At 48.2% G+C, this 16,104-nt stretch overlaps 1 protein-coding gene across 3 annotated transcripts in view; it reads left to right on the top strand.

Moving 5' to 3' along the window:
* The window catches only part of RBM26 (RNA binding motif protein 26), a 116,289-nt gene that overhangs the window by 73,306 nt on the left and 26,879 nt on the right, over positions 1-16,104 (top strand). For all 3 annotated transcript variants that reach the window (XM_044286177.1, XM_044286178.1, XM_044286176.1), the window contains one exon: positions 10,316-10,387. In XM_044286177.1, the coding sequence (XP_044142112.1) occupies positions 10,316-10,387 (72 nt within the window). The remainder of the gene's footprint in view (positions 1-10,315; positions 10,388-16,104) is intronic.

Genomic DNA, 16,104 nt, shown 5'->3' with positions numbered 1-16,104 from the left:
TCTGTCACTAAATCCATACCGGTCACCCAGCGCCTAAATACTAGGCCTCAAATTTATATCCAGCTAAATCTGTCCCTAGTGCTGTAGCTGGGCGAGTTATTTAGTGTCCGTTCAAGCACATTTCTTGTTCTGGGTTGAAATACAATTCCCAATTTAGCAATTTCATAATTTAGTGGTTCCTGCTATATCAGAGCTCTTTGAAATCTATCCCAAAAAGGGTATATAATATTGAAGGTGCACATAGGGTCATTCAGAGTAACTTCACACACACCCGCTACTGTGTATTTCCAAGTCTAATTCTGTCACTAAATCCATACCGGTGACCCAGCGCCTAAATACTAGGCCTCAAATTTAATTCCCTCTAAATCTCTCGTTACCCACCGCTGTACTGTTGTTGCTGGGCAAGATATTTAGTGTCCGTCAAAGCACATTTTTTGTTCTGGGTTGAAGTACAATTCCCAATTTAGCAATTTCATAATTTAGTGGTTTCTGCTATATCAGAGCTATTTGAAATCTATCCCAAAAAGGGTATATAATATTGAAGGTGCACATAGGGTCATTCAGAATAACTTCACACACACCCGCTACTGTGTATTTCCAAGTCTAATTCTGTCACTAAACCCATACCTGTCACCCAGCGCCTAAATACTAGGCCTCAAATTTAAATCCCTCTAAATCTCTCGTTACCGTTGTCCTGTTGTAGCTGGGAAAGTTATTTAGTGCCCGTCAAAGCACATTTTTTGTTCTGGGTTGAAGTACAATTCCCAATTTAGCAATTTCATAATTTAGTGGTTCCTGCTATATCAGAGCTATTTGAAATCTATCCCAAAAAGGGTATATAATATTGAAGGTGCACATAGGGTCATTCAGAATAACTTCACACACACCCGCTACTGTGTATTTCCAAGTCTAATTCTGTCACTAAATCCATACCGGTGACCCAGCGCCTAAATACTAGGCCTCAAATTTAATTCCCTCTAAATCTCTCGTTACCCACCGGTGTACTGTTGTTGCTGGGCAAGATATTTAGTGTCCGTCAAAGCACATTTTTTGTTCTGGGTTGAAGTACAATTCCCAATTTAGCAATTTCATAATTTAGTGGTTTCTGCTATATCAGAGCTATTTGAAATCTATCCCAAAAAGGGTATATAATATTGAAGGTGCACATAGGGTCATTCAGAATAACTTCACACACACCCGCTACTGTGTATTTCCAAGTCTAATTCTGTCACTAAACCCATACCTGTCACCCAGCGCCTAAATACTAGGCCTCAAATTTAAATCCCTCTAAATCTCTCGTTACCGTTGTCCTGTTGTAGCTGGGAAAGTTATTTAGTGCCCGTCAAAGCACATTTTTTGTTCTGGGTTGAAGTACAATTCCCAATTTAGCAATTTCATAATTTAGTGGTTCCTGCTATATCAGAGCTATTTGAAATCTATCCCAAAAAGGGTATATAATATTGAAGGTGCACATAGGGTCATTCAGAATAACTTCACACACACCCGCTACTGTGTATTTCCAAGTCTAATTCTGTCACTAAATCCATACCGGTGACCCAGCGCCTAAATACTAGGCCTCAAATTTAATTCCCTCTAAATCTCTCGTTACCCACCGCTGTACTGTTGTTGCTGGGCAAGATATTTAGTGTCCGTCAAAGCACATTTTTTGTTCTGGGTTGAAGTACAATTCCCAATTTAGCAATTTCATAATTTAGTGGTTTCTGCTATATCAGAGCTATTTGAAATCTATCCCTAAAAGGGTATATAATATTGAAGGTGCACATAGGGTCATTCAGAATAACTTCACACACACCCGCTACTGTGTATTTCCAAGTCTAATTCTGTCACTAAACCCATACCTGTCACCCAGCGCCTAAATACTAGGCCTCAAATTTATATCCAGCTAAATCTGTCCCTAGTGCTGTAGCTGGGCGAGTTATTTAGTGTCCGTTCAAGCACATTTCTTGTTCTGGGTTGAAATACAATTCCCAATTTAGCAATTTCATAATTTAGTGGTTCCTGCTATATCAGAGCTCTTTGAAATCTATCCCAAAAAGGGTATATAATATTGAAGGTGCACATAGGGTCATTCAGAGTAACTTCACACACACCCGCTACTGTGTATTTCCAAGTCTAATTCTGTCACTAAATCCATACCGGTGACCCAGCGCCTAAATACTAGGCCTCAAATTTAATTCCCTCTAAATCTCTCGTTACCCACCGCTGTACTGTTGTTGCTGGGCAAGATATTTAGTGTCCGTCAAAGCACATTTTTTGTTCTGGGTTGAAGTACAATTCCCAATTTAGCAATTTCATAATTTAGTGGTTTCTGCTATATCAGAGCTATTTGAAATCTATCCCTAAAAGGGTATATAATATTGAAGGTGCACATAGGGTCATTCAGAATAACTTCACACACACCCGCTACTGTGTATTTCCAAGTCTAATTCTGTCACTAAATCCATACCGGTGACCCAGCGCCTAAATACTAGGCCTCAAATTTAATTCCCTCTAAATCTCTCGTTACCCACCGTTGTACTGTTGTTGCTGGGCAAGATATTTAGTGTCCGTCAAAGCACATTTTTTGTTCTGGGTTGAAGTACAATTCCCAATTTAGCAATTTCATAATTTAGTGGTTTCTGCTATATCAGAGCTATTTGAAATCTATCCCTAAAAGGGTATATAATATTCAAGGTGCACATTGGGTCATTCAGAATAACTTCACACACACACACGCTTCTGTGCATTTCCAAGTCTAATTCTGTCACTAAATCCATACCGGTCACCCAGCGCCTAAATACTAGGCCTCAAATTTATATCCCGCTGAATTTGAATACAATACATTGGGCCAAATAATATATTTGTTGTTGTGGTGAACCATAACAATGAGAAAAACATCTAGTAAGGGACGCGGACGTGGACATGGTCGTGGTGGTGTTAGTGGACCCTCTGGTGCTGGGAGAGGACGTGGCCGTTCTGCCACATCCACACGTCCTAGTGTACCAACTACTTCAGGTCCCAGTAGCCGCCAGAATTTACAGCGATATATGGTGGGGCCCAATGCCGTTCTAAGGATGGTAAGGCCTGAGCAGGTACAGGCATTAGTCAATTGGGTGGCCGACAGTGGATCCAGCACGTTCACATTATCTCCCACCCAGTCTTCTGCAGAAAGCGCACAGATGGCGCCTGAAAACCAACCCCATCAGTCTGTCACATCACCCCCATGCATACCAGGGAAACTGTCTCAGCCTCAAGTTATGCAGCAGTCTCTTATGCTGTTTGAAGACTCCGCTGGCAGGGTTTCCCAAGGGCATCCACCTAGCCCTTCCCCAGCGGTGAAAGACATAGAATGCACTGACGCACAACCACTTATGTTTCCTGATGATGAGGACATGGGAATACCACCTCAGCATGTCTCTGATGATGACGAAACACAGGTGCCAACTGCTGCGTCTTTCTGCAGTGTGCAGACTGAACAGGAGGTCAGGGATCAAGACTGGGTGGAAGACGATGCAGGGGACGATGAGGTCCTAGACCCCACATGGAATGAAGGTCGTGCCACTGACTTTCACAGTTCGGAGGAAGAGGCAGTGGTGAGACCGAGCCAACAGCGTAGCAAAAGAGGGAGCAGTGGGCAAAAGCAGAACACCCGCCGCCAAGAGACTCCGCCTGCTACTGACCGCCGCCATCTGGGACCGAGCACCCCAAAGGCAGCTTCAAGGAGTTCCCTGGCATGGCACTTCTTCAAACAATGTGCTGACGACAAGACCCGAGTGGTTTGCACGCTGTGCCATCAGAGCCTGAAGCGAGGCATTAACGTTCTGAACCTGAGCACAACCTGCATGACCAGGCACCTGCATGCAAAGCATGAACTGCAGTGGAGTAAACACCTTAAAACCAAGGAAGTCACTCAGGCTCCCCCTGCTACCTCTTCTGCTGCTGCCGCCTCGGCCTATTCTGCTGCTGCCGCCTCGGCCTCTTCCTCCGCCTCTGGAGGAACGTTGGCACCTGCCGCCCAGCAAACAGGGGATGTACCACCAACACCACCACCACCACCTCCGTCACCAAGCGTCTCAACCATGTCACACGCCAGCGTTCAGCTCTCCATCTCACAAACATTTGATAGAAAGCGTAAATTCCCACCTAGCCACCCTCGATCCCTGGCCCTGAATGCCAGCATTTCTAAACTACTGGCCTATGAAATGCTGTCATTTAGGCTGGTGGACACAGACAGCTTCAAACAGCTCATGTCGCTTGCTGTCCCACAGTATGTTGTTCCCAGCCGGCACTACTTCTCCAAGAGAGCCGTGCCTTCCCTGCACAACCAAGTATCCGATAAAATCAAGTGTGCACTGCGCAACGCCATCTGTAGCAAGGTCCACCTAACCACAGATACGTGGACCAGTAAGCACGGCCAGGGACGCTATATCTCCCTAACTGCACACTGGGTAAATGTAGTGGCAGCTGGGCCCCAGGCGGAGAGCTGTTTGGCGCACGTCCTTCCGCCGCCAAGGATCGCAGGGCAACATTCTTTGCCTCCTGTTGCCACCTCCTCCTTCTCGGCTTCCTCCTCCTCTTCTTCCACCTGCTCATCCAGTCAGCCACACACCTTCACCACCAACTTCAGCACAGCCCGGGGTAAACGTCAGCAGGCCATTCTGAAACTCATATGTTTGGGGGACAGGCCCCACACCGCACAGGAGTTGTGGCGGGGTATAGAACAACAGACCGACGAGTGGTTGCTGCCGGTGAGCCTCAAGCCCGGCCTGGTGGTGTGTGATAATGGGCGAAATCTCGTTGCAGCTCTGGGACTAGCCAATTTGACGCACATCCCTTGCTTGGCGCATGTGCTGAATTTGGTGGTGCAGAAGTTCATTCACAACTACCCCGACATGTCAGAGCTGCTGCATAAAGTGCGGGCCGTCTGTTCGCGCTTCCGGCGTTCACATCCTGCTGCTGCTCGCCTGTCTGCGCTACAGCGTAACTTCGGCCTTCCCGCTCACCGCCTCATATGCGACGTGCCCACCAGGTGGAACTCCACCTTGCACATGCTGGACAGACTGTGCGAGCAGCAGCAGGCCATAGTGGAGTTTCAGCTGCAGCACGCACGGGTCAGTCGCACTACAGAACAGCACCACTTCACCACCAATGACTGGGCCTCCATGCGAGACCTGTGTGCCCTGTTGCGCTGTTTCGAGTACTCCACCAACATGGCCAGTGGCGATGACACCGTTATCAGCGTTACAATACCACTTCTATGTCTCCTTGAGAAAACACTTAGGGCGATGATGGAACAGGAGGTGGCCCAGGAGGAGGAGGAGGAGGATGAGGAAGAGGGGTCATTTTTAGCACTTTCAGGCCAGTCTCTTCGAAGTGACTCAGAGGGAGGTTTTTTGCAACAGCAGAGGCCAGGTACAAATGTGGCCAGCCAGGGCCCACTACTGGAGGACGAGGAGGACGAGGATGAGGAGGAGGTGGAGGAGGATGAGGATGAAGCATGGTCACAGCGGGGTGGCACCCAACGCAGCTCGGGTCCATCACTGGTGCGTGGCTGGGGGGAAAGGCAGGACGATGACGATACGCCTCCCACAGAGGACAGCTTGTCCTTACCCCTGGGCAGCCTGGCACACATGAGCGACTACATGCTGCAGTGCCTGCGCAACGACAGCAGAGTTGCCCACATTTTAACCTGTGCGGACTACTGGGTTGCCACCCTGCTGGATCCACGCTACAAAGACAATGTGCCCACCTTACTTCCTGCACTGGAGCGTGATAGGAAGATGCGCGAGTACAAGCGCACGTTGGTAGACGCGCTACTGAGAGCATTCCCAAATGTCACAGGGGAACAAGTGGAAGCCCAAGGCCAAGGCAGAGGAGGAGCAAGAGGTCGCCAAGGCAGCTGTGTCACGGCCAGCTCCTCTGAGGGCAGGGTTAGCATGGCAGAGATGTGGAAAACTTTTGTCAACACGCCACAGCTAACTGCACCACCACCTGATACGCAACGTGTTAGCAGGAGGCAACATTTTACTAACATGGTGGAACAGTACGTGTGCACACCCCTCCACGTACTGACTGATGGTTCGGCCCCATTCAACTTCTGGGTCTCTAAATTGTCCACGTGGCCAGAGCTAGCCTTTTATGCCTTGGAGGTGCTGGCCTGCCCGGCAGCCAGCGTTTTGTCTGAACGTGTATTCAGCACGGCAGGGGGCGTCATTACAGACAAACGCAGCCGCCTGTCTACAGCCAATGTGGACAAGCTGACGTTCATAAAAATGAACCAGGCATGGATCCCACAGGACCTGTCCGTCCCTTGTCCAGATTAGACATTAACTACCTCCCCATAACCATATATTATTGGACTCCAGGGCACTTCCTCATTCAATCCTATTTTTATTTTCATTTTACCATTATATTGCGATGCTACCCAAAGTTGAATGAACCTCTCCTCTGCCTGTGTGCTAGGCCTAAATATATGCCAATGGACTGTTGCAGTGGTGGCTGACATGAAGCCTGATTCTCTGCTATGACATGCAGACTAATTCTCTGCTGACATGAAGCCAGATTGTCTGTTACGGGACCTCTCTCCTCTGCCTGGGTGCTGGGCCTAAATTTATGACAATGGACTGTTGCAGTGGTGGCTGACGTGAAGCCTGATTCTCTGCTATGACATGCAGACTGATTCTCTGCTGTCATGAAGCCAGATTGTCTGTTACGGGACCTTTCTCCTCTACCTGGGTTCTGGGCCTAAATTTATGAAAATTGACTCTTACAGTGGTGGGTGACGTGAAGCCTGATTCTCTGCTATGATATGAAGACTGATTCTCTGCTGACATGAAGCCAGATTGTCTGTTACGGGACCTTTCTCCTCTGCCTGGGTTCTGGGCCTAAATTTATGAAAATTGACTCTTACAGTGGTGGGTGACGTGAAGCCTGATTCTCTGCTATGATATGAAGACTGATTCTCTGCTGACATGAAGCCAGATTGTCTGTTACGGGACCTTTCTCCTCTGCCTGGGTTCTGGGCCTAAATTTATGAAAATTGACTCTTACAGTGGTGGGTGACGTGAAGCCTGATTCTCTGCTATGATATGAAGACTAATTCTCTGCTGACATGAAGACAGATTCTCTGTTACGGGACCTCTCTCCTCTGCCTGGGTGCCGGGGCCTAAATATCTGAGAATGGACTGTTCCAGTGGTGGCTGACGTGAAGCCTCATTCTCTGCTATGACATGCAGACTAATTCTCTGCTGACATGAAGACAGATTCTCTGTTACGGGACCTCCCTCCTCTGCCTGGGTGCTGGGCCTAAATATATGCCAATGGACTGTTGCAGTGGTGGCTGACGTTAAGCCTCATTCTCTGCTATGACATGCAGACTAATTCTCTGCTGACATGAAGACAGATTCTCTGTTACGGGACCTCCCTCCTCTGCCTGGGTGCTGGGCCTAAATATATGCCAATGGACTGTTGCAGTGGTGGCTGACGTGAAGCCTCATTCTCTGCTATGACATGCAGACTGATTCTCTGCTGACATGAAGCCAGATTCTCTGTTACGGGACCTCTCTCCTCTGCCTGTGTGTGTGCTGGGCCTAAATATATGCCAATGGACTGTTGCAGTGGTGGCTGACGTGAAGCCTCATTCTCTGCTATGACATGCAGACTGATTCTCTGCTGACATGAAGCCAGATTCTCTGTTACGGGACCTCTCTCCTCTGCCTGTGTGTGTGCTGGGCCTAAATATATGCCAATGGACTGTTGCAGTGGTGGCTGACGTGAAGCCTCATTCTCTGCTATGACATGCAGACTAATTCTCTGCTGACATGAAGACAGATTCTCTGTTACGGGACCTCCCTCCTCTGCCTGGGTGCTGGGCCTAAATATATGCCAATGGACTGTTGCAGTGGTGGCTGACGTGAAGCCTCATTCTCTGCTATGACATGCAGACTGATTCTCTGCTGACATGAAGCCAGATTCTCTGTTACGGGACCTCTCTCCTCTGCCTGTGTGTGTGCTGGGCCTAAATATATGCCAATGGACTGTTGCAGTGGTGGCTGACGTGAAGCCTCATTCTCTGCTATGACATGCAGACTGATTCTCTGCTGACATGAAGCCAGATTCTCTGTTACGGGACCTCTCTCCTCTGCCTGTGTGTGTGCTGGGCCTAAATATATGCCAATGGACTGTTGCAGTGGTGGCTGACGTGAAGCCTCATTCTCTGCTATGACATGCAGACTAATTCTCTGCTGACATGAAGACAGATTCTCTGTTACGGGACCTCCCTCCTCTGCCTGGGTGCTGGGCCTAAATATATGCCAATGGACTGTTGCAGTGGTGGCTGACGTGAAGCCTCATTCTCTGCTATGACATGCAGACTAATTCTCTGCTGACATGAAGACAGATTCTCTGTTACGGGACCTCTCTCCTCTGCCTGGGTGCCGGGGCCTAAATATCTGAGAATGGACTGTTCCAGTGGTGGGTGACGGGAAGCCAGATTCTCTGCTATGGAACCTCTCTCCAATTGATTTTGGTTAATTTTTATTTATTTAATTTTTATTTTAATTCATTTCCCTATCCACATTTGTTTGCAGGGGATTTACCTACATGTTGCTGCCTTTTGCAGCCCTCTAGCTCTTTCCTGGGCTGTTTTACAGCCTTTTTAGTGCCGAAAAGTTCGGGTCCCCATTGACTTCAATGGGGTTCGGGTTCGGGACGAAGTTCGGATCGGGTTCGGATCCCGAACCCGAACATTTCCGGGATGTTCGGCCGAACTTCTCGAACCCGAACATCCAGGTGTTCGCTCAACTCTAGACACCACATTTGCCTTGCGCCAATCACTTGGGAATCTTTAAACAATTTTAACAGCAGCACATCAGTAATTGAACTGAGCTTTTTAAGAACTCTTGGGTGTAATCCATCTGGACCCGGAGCCTTGTTCACATTTACCTTATTTAACTTAGCTTGGACCATATCTACAGTTAGCCAATTGAGAGTATTACTGGATGTACTAACAGCCCCAGCACCACAGATAACAGCTCCTTTCTCTTCTTTTGTATATGAGCTAAATAACCCATTTAGTAACTCTGCCTTTTCCTTATTGTCAGTGACTAACCCCCCTCTGTACCATTATTTGGGAGACCTACCTGCTTAGACCTTGTTTTTTTTTAGCATTTATATATTTAAAGATTTTCGGGGATTTGTTTTGCTCTCCTTTGCTACCTGCTGTTCGTTTTGTATTTTTGCAAATTTTATCTCCTTTTTACAGATTTTTATTAAGGCCTTTGTAAACTGACCCCTCAGATTAGCATTTTTTAAATACCCTCAAGTCATTCATTGCCCTTTTTACAGTAGCTGTAGGCCATGAGGGTTTAATTTTAGGTCTTGTTATAAATTAAATACCTCCTCCAGCAGACTGAACGCTCTTCCTGCTCATAGCTGGCGTAGATTTCAGTAATCATGTACGTCAGTTTCTGTTGTAAATGATGATGTATGTGTCTAGGCCAACACCCTGCCCTCACTGCGCCCCCTTTTCGGAAACTGGTGAGGGTGGTGTAAAAACTCCAGTTACAACTATGTCTATGCGAAACCAGTTTTTGCGACTTTTTAACAGCAAAAACTCAGCGTAGGGGAATGTCAAATTTCACACCTTTTTAGTGTTTGAAAATCATAGGAAATATGTTTTGGACAGCTGCTGTTCATTGATCATATTACATTATCCTATGCATGTCTATGGAGAGTGGGTGGGGGTAGAATGAGCAGGAACTAAGGAAGACACTAGTTACACACGCACACTGCGAGAGACTGCACAGCTAAACAGACAGCCAAAGTGTCATTACTTCTCTCTAATGTCCTTTCTGATCCTGGGACTGCACGGCGTCATTGGTTGCTATGACGCCGTGCGCTTCATGCCGCCGCTGCACTACAGTAATACACTCGTATAGCGCATACCAGTGTATTACTTCTGCTGTCAGCAGGATGCCAGGCCGGGATACCACGGACCGCTCACATCCGTGTTCCACGGCCGTGTGTGTTCGGCCTAAGAAAGTTAGGAAGCAGATTCTTACGTTCTGTGCCCAGTAGATGGGGTTAGTCTCCACTCAACAGATCTGGGAGAATTGCAAACTAAATATATAACATGCACAGGAGATAACTTATAAAAATGCTAGATAGGAGTGATATAATGGCCAGAAATGGTGTTACTACTTATGTACACACACTGTACTATAGATTAATGCATAGTTTGTTAAAAGTTTAGGTACACTATAACCCTATTGCTGTCTCACATCTAACACCTTATTTCTTTACGGTCTCTTTTTAGACTATTACAAAAGTACCAATAAAGGAGAGATTGGGTTTTATTGCAAAACACCCTCCTCCCACCACCGAAAAGGTGAGTAACATTTCAAATATAAGTAATGTATATTTCACTTTTATGTTTGGGGTAAAAATAAACCCTTGCTTTGTAGAAGGAAAAGCGTGGATATTAATAAAGTGTACTGTTGCTGGCGGATTTTCTTCGGGGACAGTTGCATGTTTGTTGGACATATTAAGAAATATGTGAACATGTTATATAATGGTCTTCATGATGAATGAATCCTTGTGGTGTAAAAGCATAAAATAAAGTTCAGTAGAAACATGCTGAACTATAACCCCTTCACGACATCCGCTGTACATGTATGGTGGATGTCGGGTCTTTAAAGGTATCGCCCGCTCCAGAGTGGAGCGAGTGCCATAGCTAGCTGCTGCCTACTGTTTCAGCAGACACCCGCGGCTAATGTCTGCGACCAGCAGTAATGCCGATTGCGGTCATTTAACCTCTCGGATGCTGTGGTCAAATGTGGCCACGGCATCTGAGAAGCCGGAAACCTGGAAGCATGCACTTTACGGGCAGGAACGCTCGGGATTTGGGAAGTTTTTAAAAAAAAGTTTTAAAAATATATAAAAATTCTAATCATCCCCCCCCTTCCCCAAAATAAAAATACATAAGCAATAAAAAAAAAATCTACATCATGGCCATTGCAGCATGTGAAAAAGCCCATACTATTAAGATATTTTAAAAAAGTGTCCCATACAGTGAATGGCATAATGGGGGGAAAAAACTGTATTTCTCGTGCATGGCATTGGTGGACACAGCACCATTGGTATATGTCCAACTACCACTAGGAGGCACTAGACACAAAAAGTGTTGGCTCCTCCCAGGTGGGCTATACCCTCTCCACAGGCACGAGGCTATTCAGTTTTAGTCGAAGACATCGGCTGGTGAGTATATTCCCTGTCCCTGTGTCCCTGCCCCAGGGTTTGGTTCCCTCCTGTGGCCAGGGGGGTGGGATCCACCTTAGCTGGGGGTCCTGGGAAGCCTCCATTTTCCTCCAAGCCAACCCCCCTTTTTTCTTGGTTGGGGGGGGGGGGGGGGTGTTATATTCTTGTTTCCCCTCCCTTCCTCTTCCCCCTTGGTTGGTTTTTTCTTTCCCCCTGGCCTTCCCCGCTACTTTAGTCCCTGGCTTCTGCCGGGACTAGGCCTCATCTTCCATGGCCCGTTCCTGGCTCCCAGGCGCTCCGTTTGCCCTGATCCGCCTAGCCCCAGGCGTCGCTCCCCCCCCCCCCCTAGTTGTGTGGGTCCGGAGGGCCCTCGGTCAGCCGCGATTCGCCCAGCCCCCCTCGCTCCATTCCCGGCCGCCTCATAAATCGAGGCCCTGGCTTTTGGACCTGCTAGGCCACGATCTTCCTGGCCCCTCCTCCTTGCTTCCCGGGCTTTTTCTGACCCAGCCCTCGGTGTAACAGGGTTTTCTGTTGGAGGGGGTGGCTAATCCCTCCCCTCCCCTCAATTGCTTAATTTCTCCTGCAGCCCTCCTGACCAGCTCTATTTGGGGAACAAGCTGCTGCAGCACCTCTTTGGGTCACAGGGCTTCCGGGTCCAGATAAGACAGCCTCTGCTGGCTGCTTTATGAGGGTCTCCTCTCCCACTTGGATCGCCACGTGTTTTCACGTGCGTCTGCTGTCTCGATGGCTGCCATGCGGTCAGCCTGTCCCTCCTTGTGTGCAGTACCTCTTCCCAGACCTTATCATGTCCCCTGACCAATCCTTTTGTGTAGGTTCCCCCTGAATGGTCTCCCTCCCTGTCAAAGCCATGGAAACCTTGTCAGAGACTCCCTGGCGGAGTCGCTGGGCAGCTACCTACCCAAATTGCTGCCACCTCTGCCCTCCCAGGGTCCTCCCTGCAGATGGGGCACGCTCAGTTACCGGGTCCGGCAAAGGGTAGCTCACAGTACAACCTCGGGTGGTCTCAACAGGGTTCCACCCCTCCTCGGCATCCTCTGATCCTCCCCAGGCCAGGCCTGAGGCTGGTAACGAATCCTTTCCTGTCACCCCATGCGTTGCCTCTGGGGACAGCTCTGCACAGATTCCCTCGGAACAGAGCATCAGGCGGTCTTCCTCCATACAGAAGCCCTCTGGGAGGTCAAGACTGACGTGCACGGAGGAACCTCTCCTACCCAGGGTTGGTATCCCCTCTAGTGGATTTTTGGATGGCACTCCCCTGACTGCACAGGTATTCAACCGCACAGGTAAGGCAGCCGTCCCCGTGTTTAGCATACTGAGTCACCTACTTGGTGTCTCTTGTACGTACGCCTTCTCCTTAACAGGGGGGTACCTGCACCACTGCCATAGGCTGTACCTGACAAGCCTTCCTGGTCCCCCTATACCAGGGGCTTTGCTCTACACATTTGAGTGTGTTTCCACCTGGTCCCCTTCCTGGTGCTGGTGTTCGCCACCCTACCTTATTACAGGGGGTCCCTGTTCTAGGCAAGCTGTTAGCTCAGGCAAACGCCTCCTGTAGGTTGGTGAGTAAAGAGCAATTATATCTTCTGTTTCCAGCCGCCTTGCTCTTTTCATAGGTAGAGTACCTACTCCTACTCCAGATGCTGAAGCCATTACTCTGGCTGGCTCTATGGTGTTCCATACGGCACTATTTCTCCCTTCCGGGCGAGATGTACAGGTCGCCTTCAATGCCCGTAGCAATTGCACCTGTCTGTTCCCAGCCACTTTGCTCCCATCATAGGTAGAGTACCTACACCATCTCCAGAGGCTGTAGCCAATACCCCTGGCTGGCGCTATGGTGTTCCATGCGGCACTATTTCTCCCTTCCTGGCGAGATATACAGTCCGCCTTCAATTGCCGTAGCAATCGCACATGTCTGTTCCCAGCCACTTTGCTTCCATCATAGGTAGAGTACCTACACCATCTCCAGATGCTGTAGCCAATACCCCGGGCTGGCGCTTTGGTGTTCCATTTTGCCTTTCCTGGATATTCTGGCTTGCGTTGTCTTCTGGTGGTTGAGCTCCTGGTTCCTTGTGAGACCATACCGGGTACTCCTTTCTGGAGTCCGTGTCCCTGTTCATTTGAGGTCCTCTTGGGATTCGTGTCTCTTTTTCCCATCCTCCCACGTCAAGTACCTGGTATTGAGTGGATTAGTGCTACGGTTTGCAATTCCGCCGTATGGTCTTCTTCGGGAGGGACCTCCTCCTGTTGTAGAACCTTTCCTCCTTAGGCTGTTTGGAGTACTCTCCTTCTACTCCCATGTCTCTCAGTCCAGTGTGTCCCTGCTGAGATTTCCTGGGCCTGTATCTGGTTCCTTTTTTCCCCGATACTTCATATGCCTAGAGTTTCCTCTGGTCTTACGCTTCACAGTGATATCTTGTTTTCAGAGGCTCTGCCTCATCTCCTGTTTTTGGGACGCACGTGTTATCATTCTCTTTTCCTGGCCTTTACCTACAACCCCCTCCTTCTCCAAGGGTTGGCGGTTTCCTCTAGCAGCCTTGGGTTTTCACCTTTAAATAGGGCGCTTAACTTCATCACCTGCCTTGCGGTGAGGGGAGACCTGCTCCCTTCACATTTGAGCCTTGCTATGGCTTCCCTCACTCGTTTGGTTTCCAGTGCTTCCCGGTTTCCTTTCTCCCCTGGCCTGTCAGGGGTTGGCCACAGTTTTTTGGGGGGGTCTGAGACAATGTAGAGCGTTGGGTAGTTCCAACACGCGGTGCTGTCCTAATTTTTTCTCCAGCCCTTGGCTGCGCTCGGTGTTCCCTTTTGCCGCCTTCTTGCATTTGGGATTTTCTTCCAGGCATTTGTCCTGGGGTGCTGGCAGTCTTCACTGATTCTTCTCTGGGGTTTCTTCCTTGTTATGGAACCTCTTGCCCATTCCGTATTTTTCCTGTTGGGTCACATGGTTCTCCTACATCTGTATGCCCAATCGGTTGCATGGCTGTTCTTCTCCCACCCTCGGAGACTGCTTTAGGATGTCCCATGGTGCTGTGTCCCCCAATGCCATGCACAAGAAAATTGGATTTTTTGTACTCGCCGTAAAATCCTTTTCTCGTAGTAGGCATTGGGGGGGGGGGAGACGGGGGGGACACAGATCCCACCCTATGTTTTTACTTCCGCTTCTCCGGGCTGGTCTCTTGATCTTTCACGGTACAGGAGTTTTTGGTACCTTGCTTTTCTTCTCTCTCCTACTGCTTTTGGTACAAACTGAATAGCCTCGTGCCTGTGGAGAGGGTATAGCCCACCTGGGAGGAGCCAACTCTTTTTGTGTCTAGTGCCTCCTTGTGGTAGTTGGACATATACCCATGGTGCTGTGTCCCCCAATGCCTACTACGAGAAAAAGATTTTAGGGTGAGTACAAAAAATCCAATTTTTTTTAACTTCCTGTAAAATCCATTTCTCGTTGGATGCTTTGGGGGACACAGCACTATGGTATATGCCCAGCTGCCACTAGGAGGCTGACACTAGAAAAGGAAAAGTGTTGGCTCAGCCCAGATGGGCTATACCTTCTGCACAGATACTGAACTAACCAGTTGATACTAAAGCAGTAGGAGCACCGAAAGCCAACATGCCCTAAACCAGGAAGAGAACCATCAACCGGGAAACCCTGTAAACTGAATGAAGAAAAAGAAACAAGGGTCGGATCTGTTTCCCCCAGTGCATCCACCGAGAAATGGATTTTACGGTAAGTACAAAAATCCAGTTTTCTCGTGAATGGCATTGGGGGGACACTGCACCCTGGGACGTCCCAAAGCAGACTCCGAGGGTGAGAAGAGAGCCATGTGAACCAGGGACACAGGGGGAGAGTACTTACTGTCTGGCGTTTTCAGGCACCACAGGTTGACCCCTTCGGCAAACTCGCACTTACTTGGGATTGTCGGCATGCCACTTCGGATGCAGTAATAGGGGACTGAGTGACCGGCGAGGTACCAGTGTACTTGCCTGCAGGGGGTGCTACTAAAGTGGATATCAACAATGAAGACCCTCCTTCAGCAGGCAGAGGCCTGCAGAAGAAAGAAGAAAAGATAAAAGAATAAAATAAAAAAGCACCAATACCTGCGAAAAACAGCAGGTCATGTCTGCCTCCTACGGTCATTAGACTAAAACTGGTTAGTTCAGTGTCTGTCTGTGCAGAGGGTATAGCCCATCTGGGCGGAGCCAACACTTTTCCTTTTCTAGTGTCAGTCTCCTAGTGGCTGCTGGGCATATACCCATGGTGCTGTGTCCCCCAGTGGCATTCACGAGAAAAAAACCATTTTTCCTATCACTTTACCTCCCCAAAAAATTAATAAAAAGTGATCAAAAAGTCTAACACACCCTAAAATGGTATTATCAAAAGCTACAGATCGTCCCACAAAAAAATTAGCCCCCACATATCTCCGTAGACATAACTACAAAAAAGTTATGGGGGTCAGAATATGGCGATAAGAAAAAATGTAATTAGTTCAAAAGTTTGTATTTTTTTTTCAGTATTAAAATGCAAGAAAACATTATACAAGCGTGAAATTGCCATAATCGTACTGACCTGGAGAATGAAGAGCACAAGTCAGTTTTACCACATAGTGAACGGTGTAAAAACAAAACCCGTAAAACTTTTTCCCACTACATTGCATGTCATATTAAATGGTGGCATTAGAAAGTAGCCGCAAAAAAACTGAAAATTTTAAAAGTTTCGGCTCCGGGAAGGCAGGGAGCGAAAAACAAAAACACTGCTGGATCAGGAAGAAGTTAAAATGACTGCGATGAGCCTCACCCTGGGACGCACAACATGGTGGTCAGGCACTAGATAAA

Source organism: Bufo gargarizans, chromosome 3, assembly GCF_014858855.1.
Source record: "Bufo gargarizans isolate SCDJY-AF-19 chromosome 3, ASM1485885v1, whole genome shotgun sequence".
Lineage (NCBI taxonomy): Eukaryota > Metazoa > Chordata > Amphibia > Anura > Bufonidae > Bufo > Bufo gargarizans.
The sequence above is the reverse complement of the archived record's forward strand: the minus strand, read 5'-3'. Positions and strand labels throughout refer to the sequence as shown.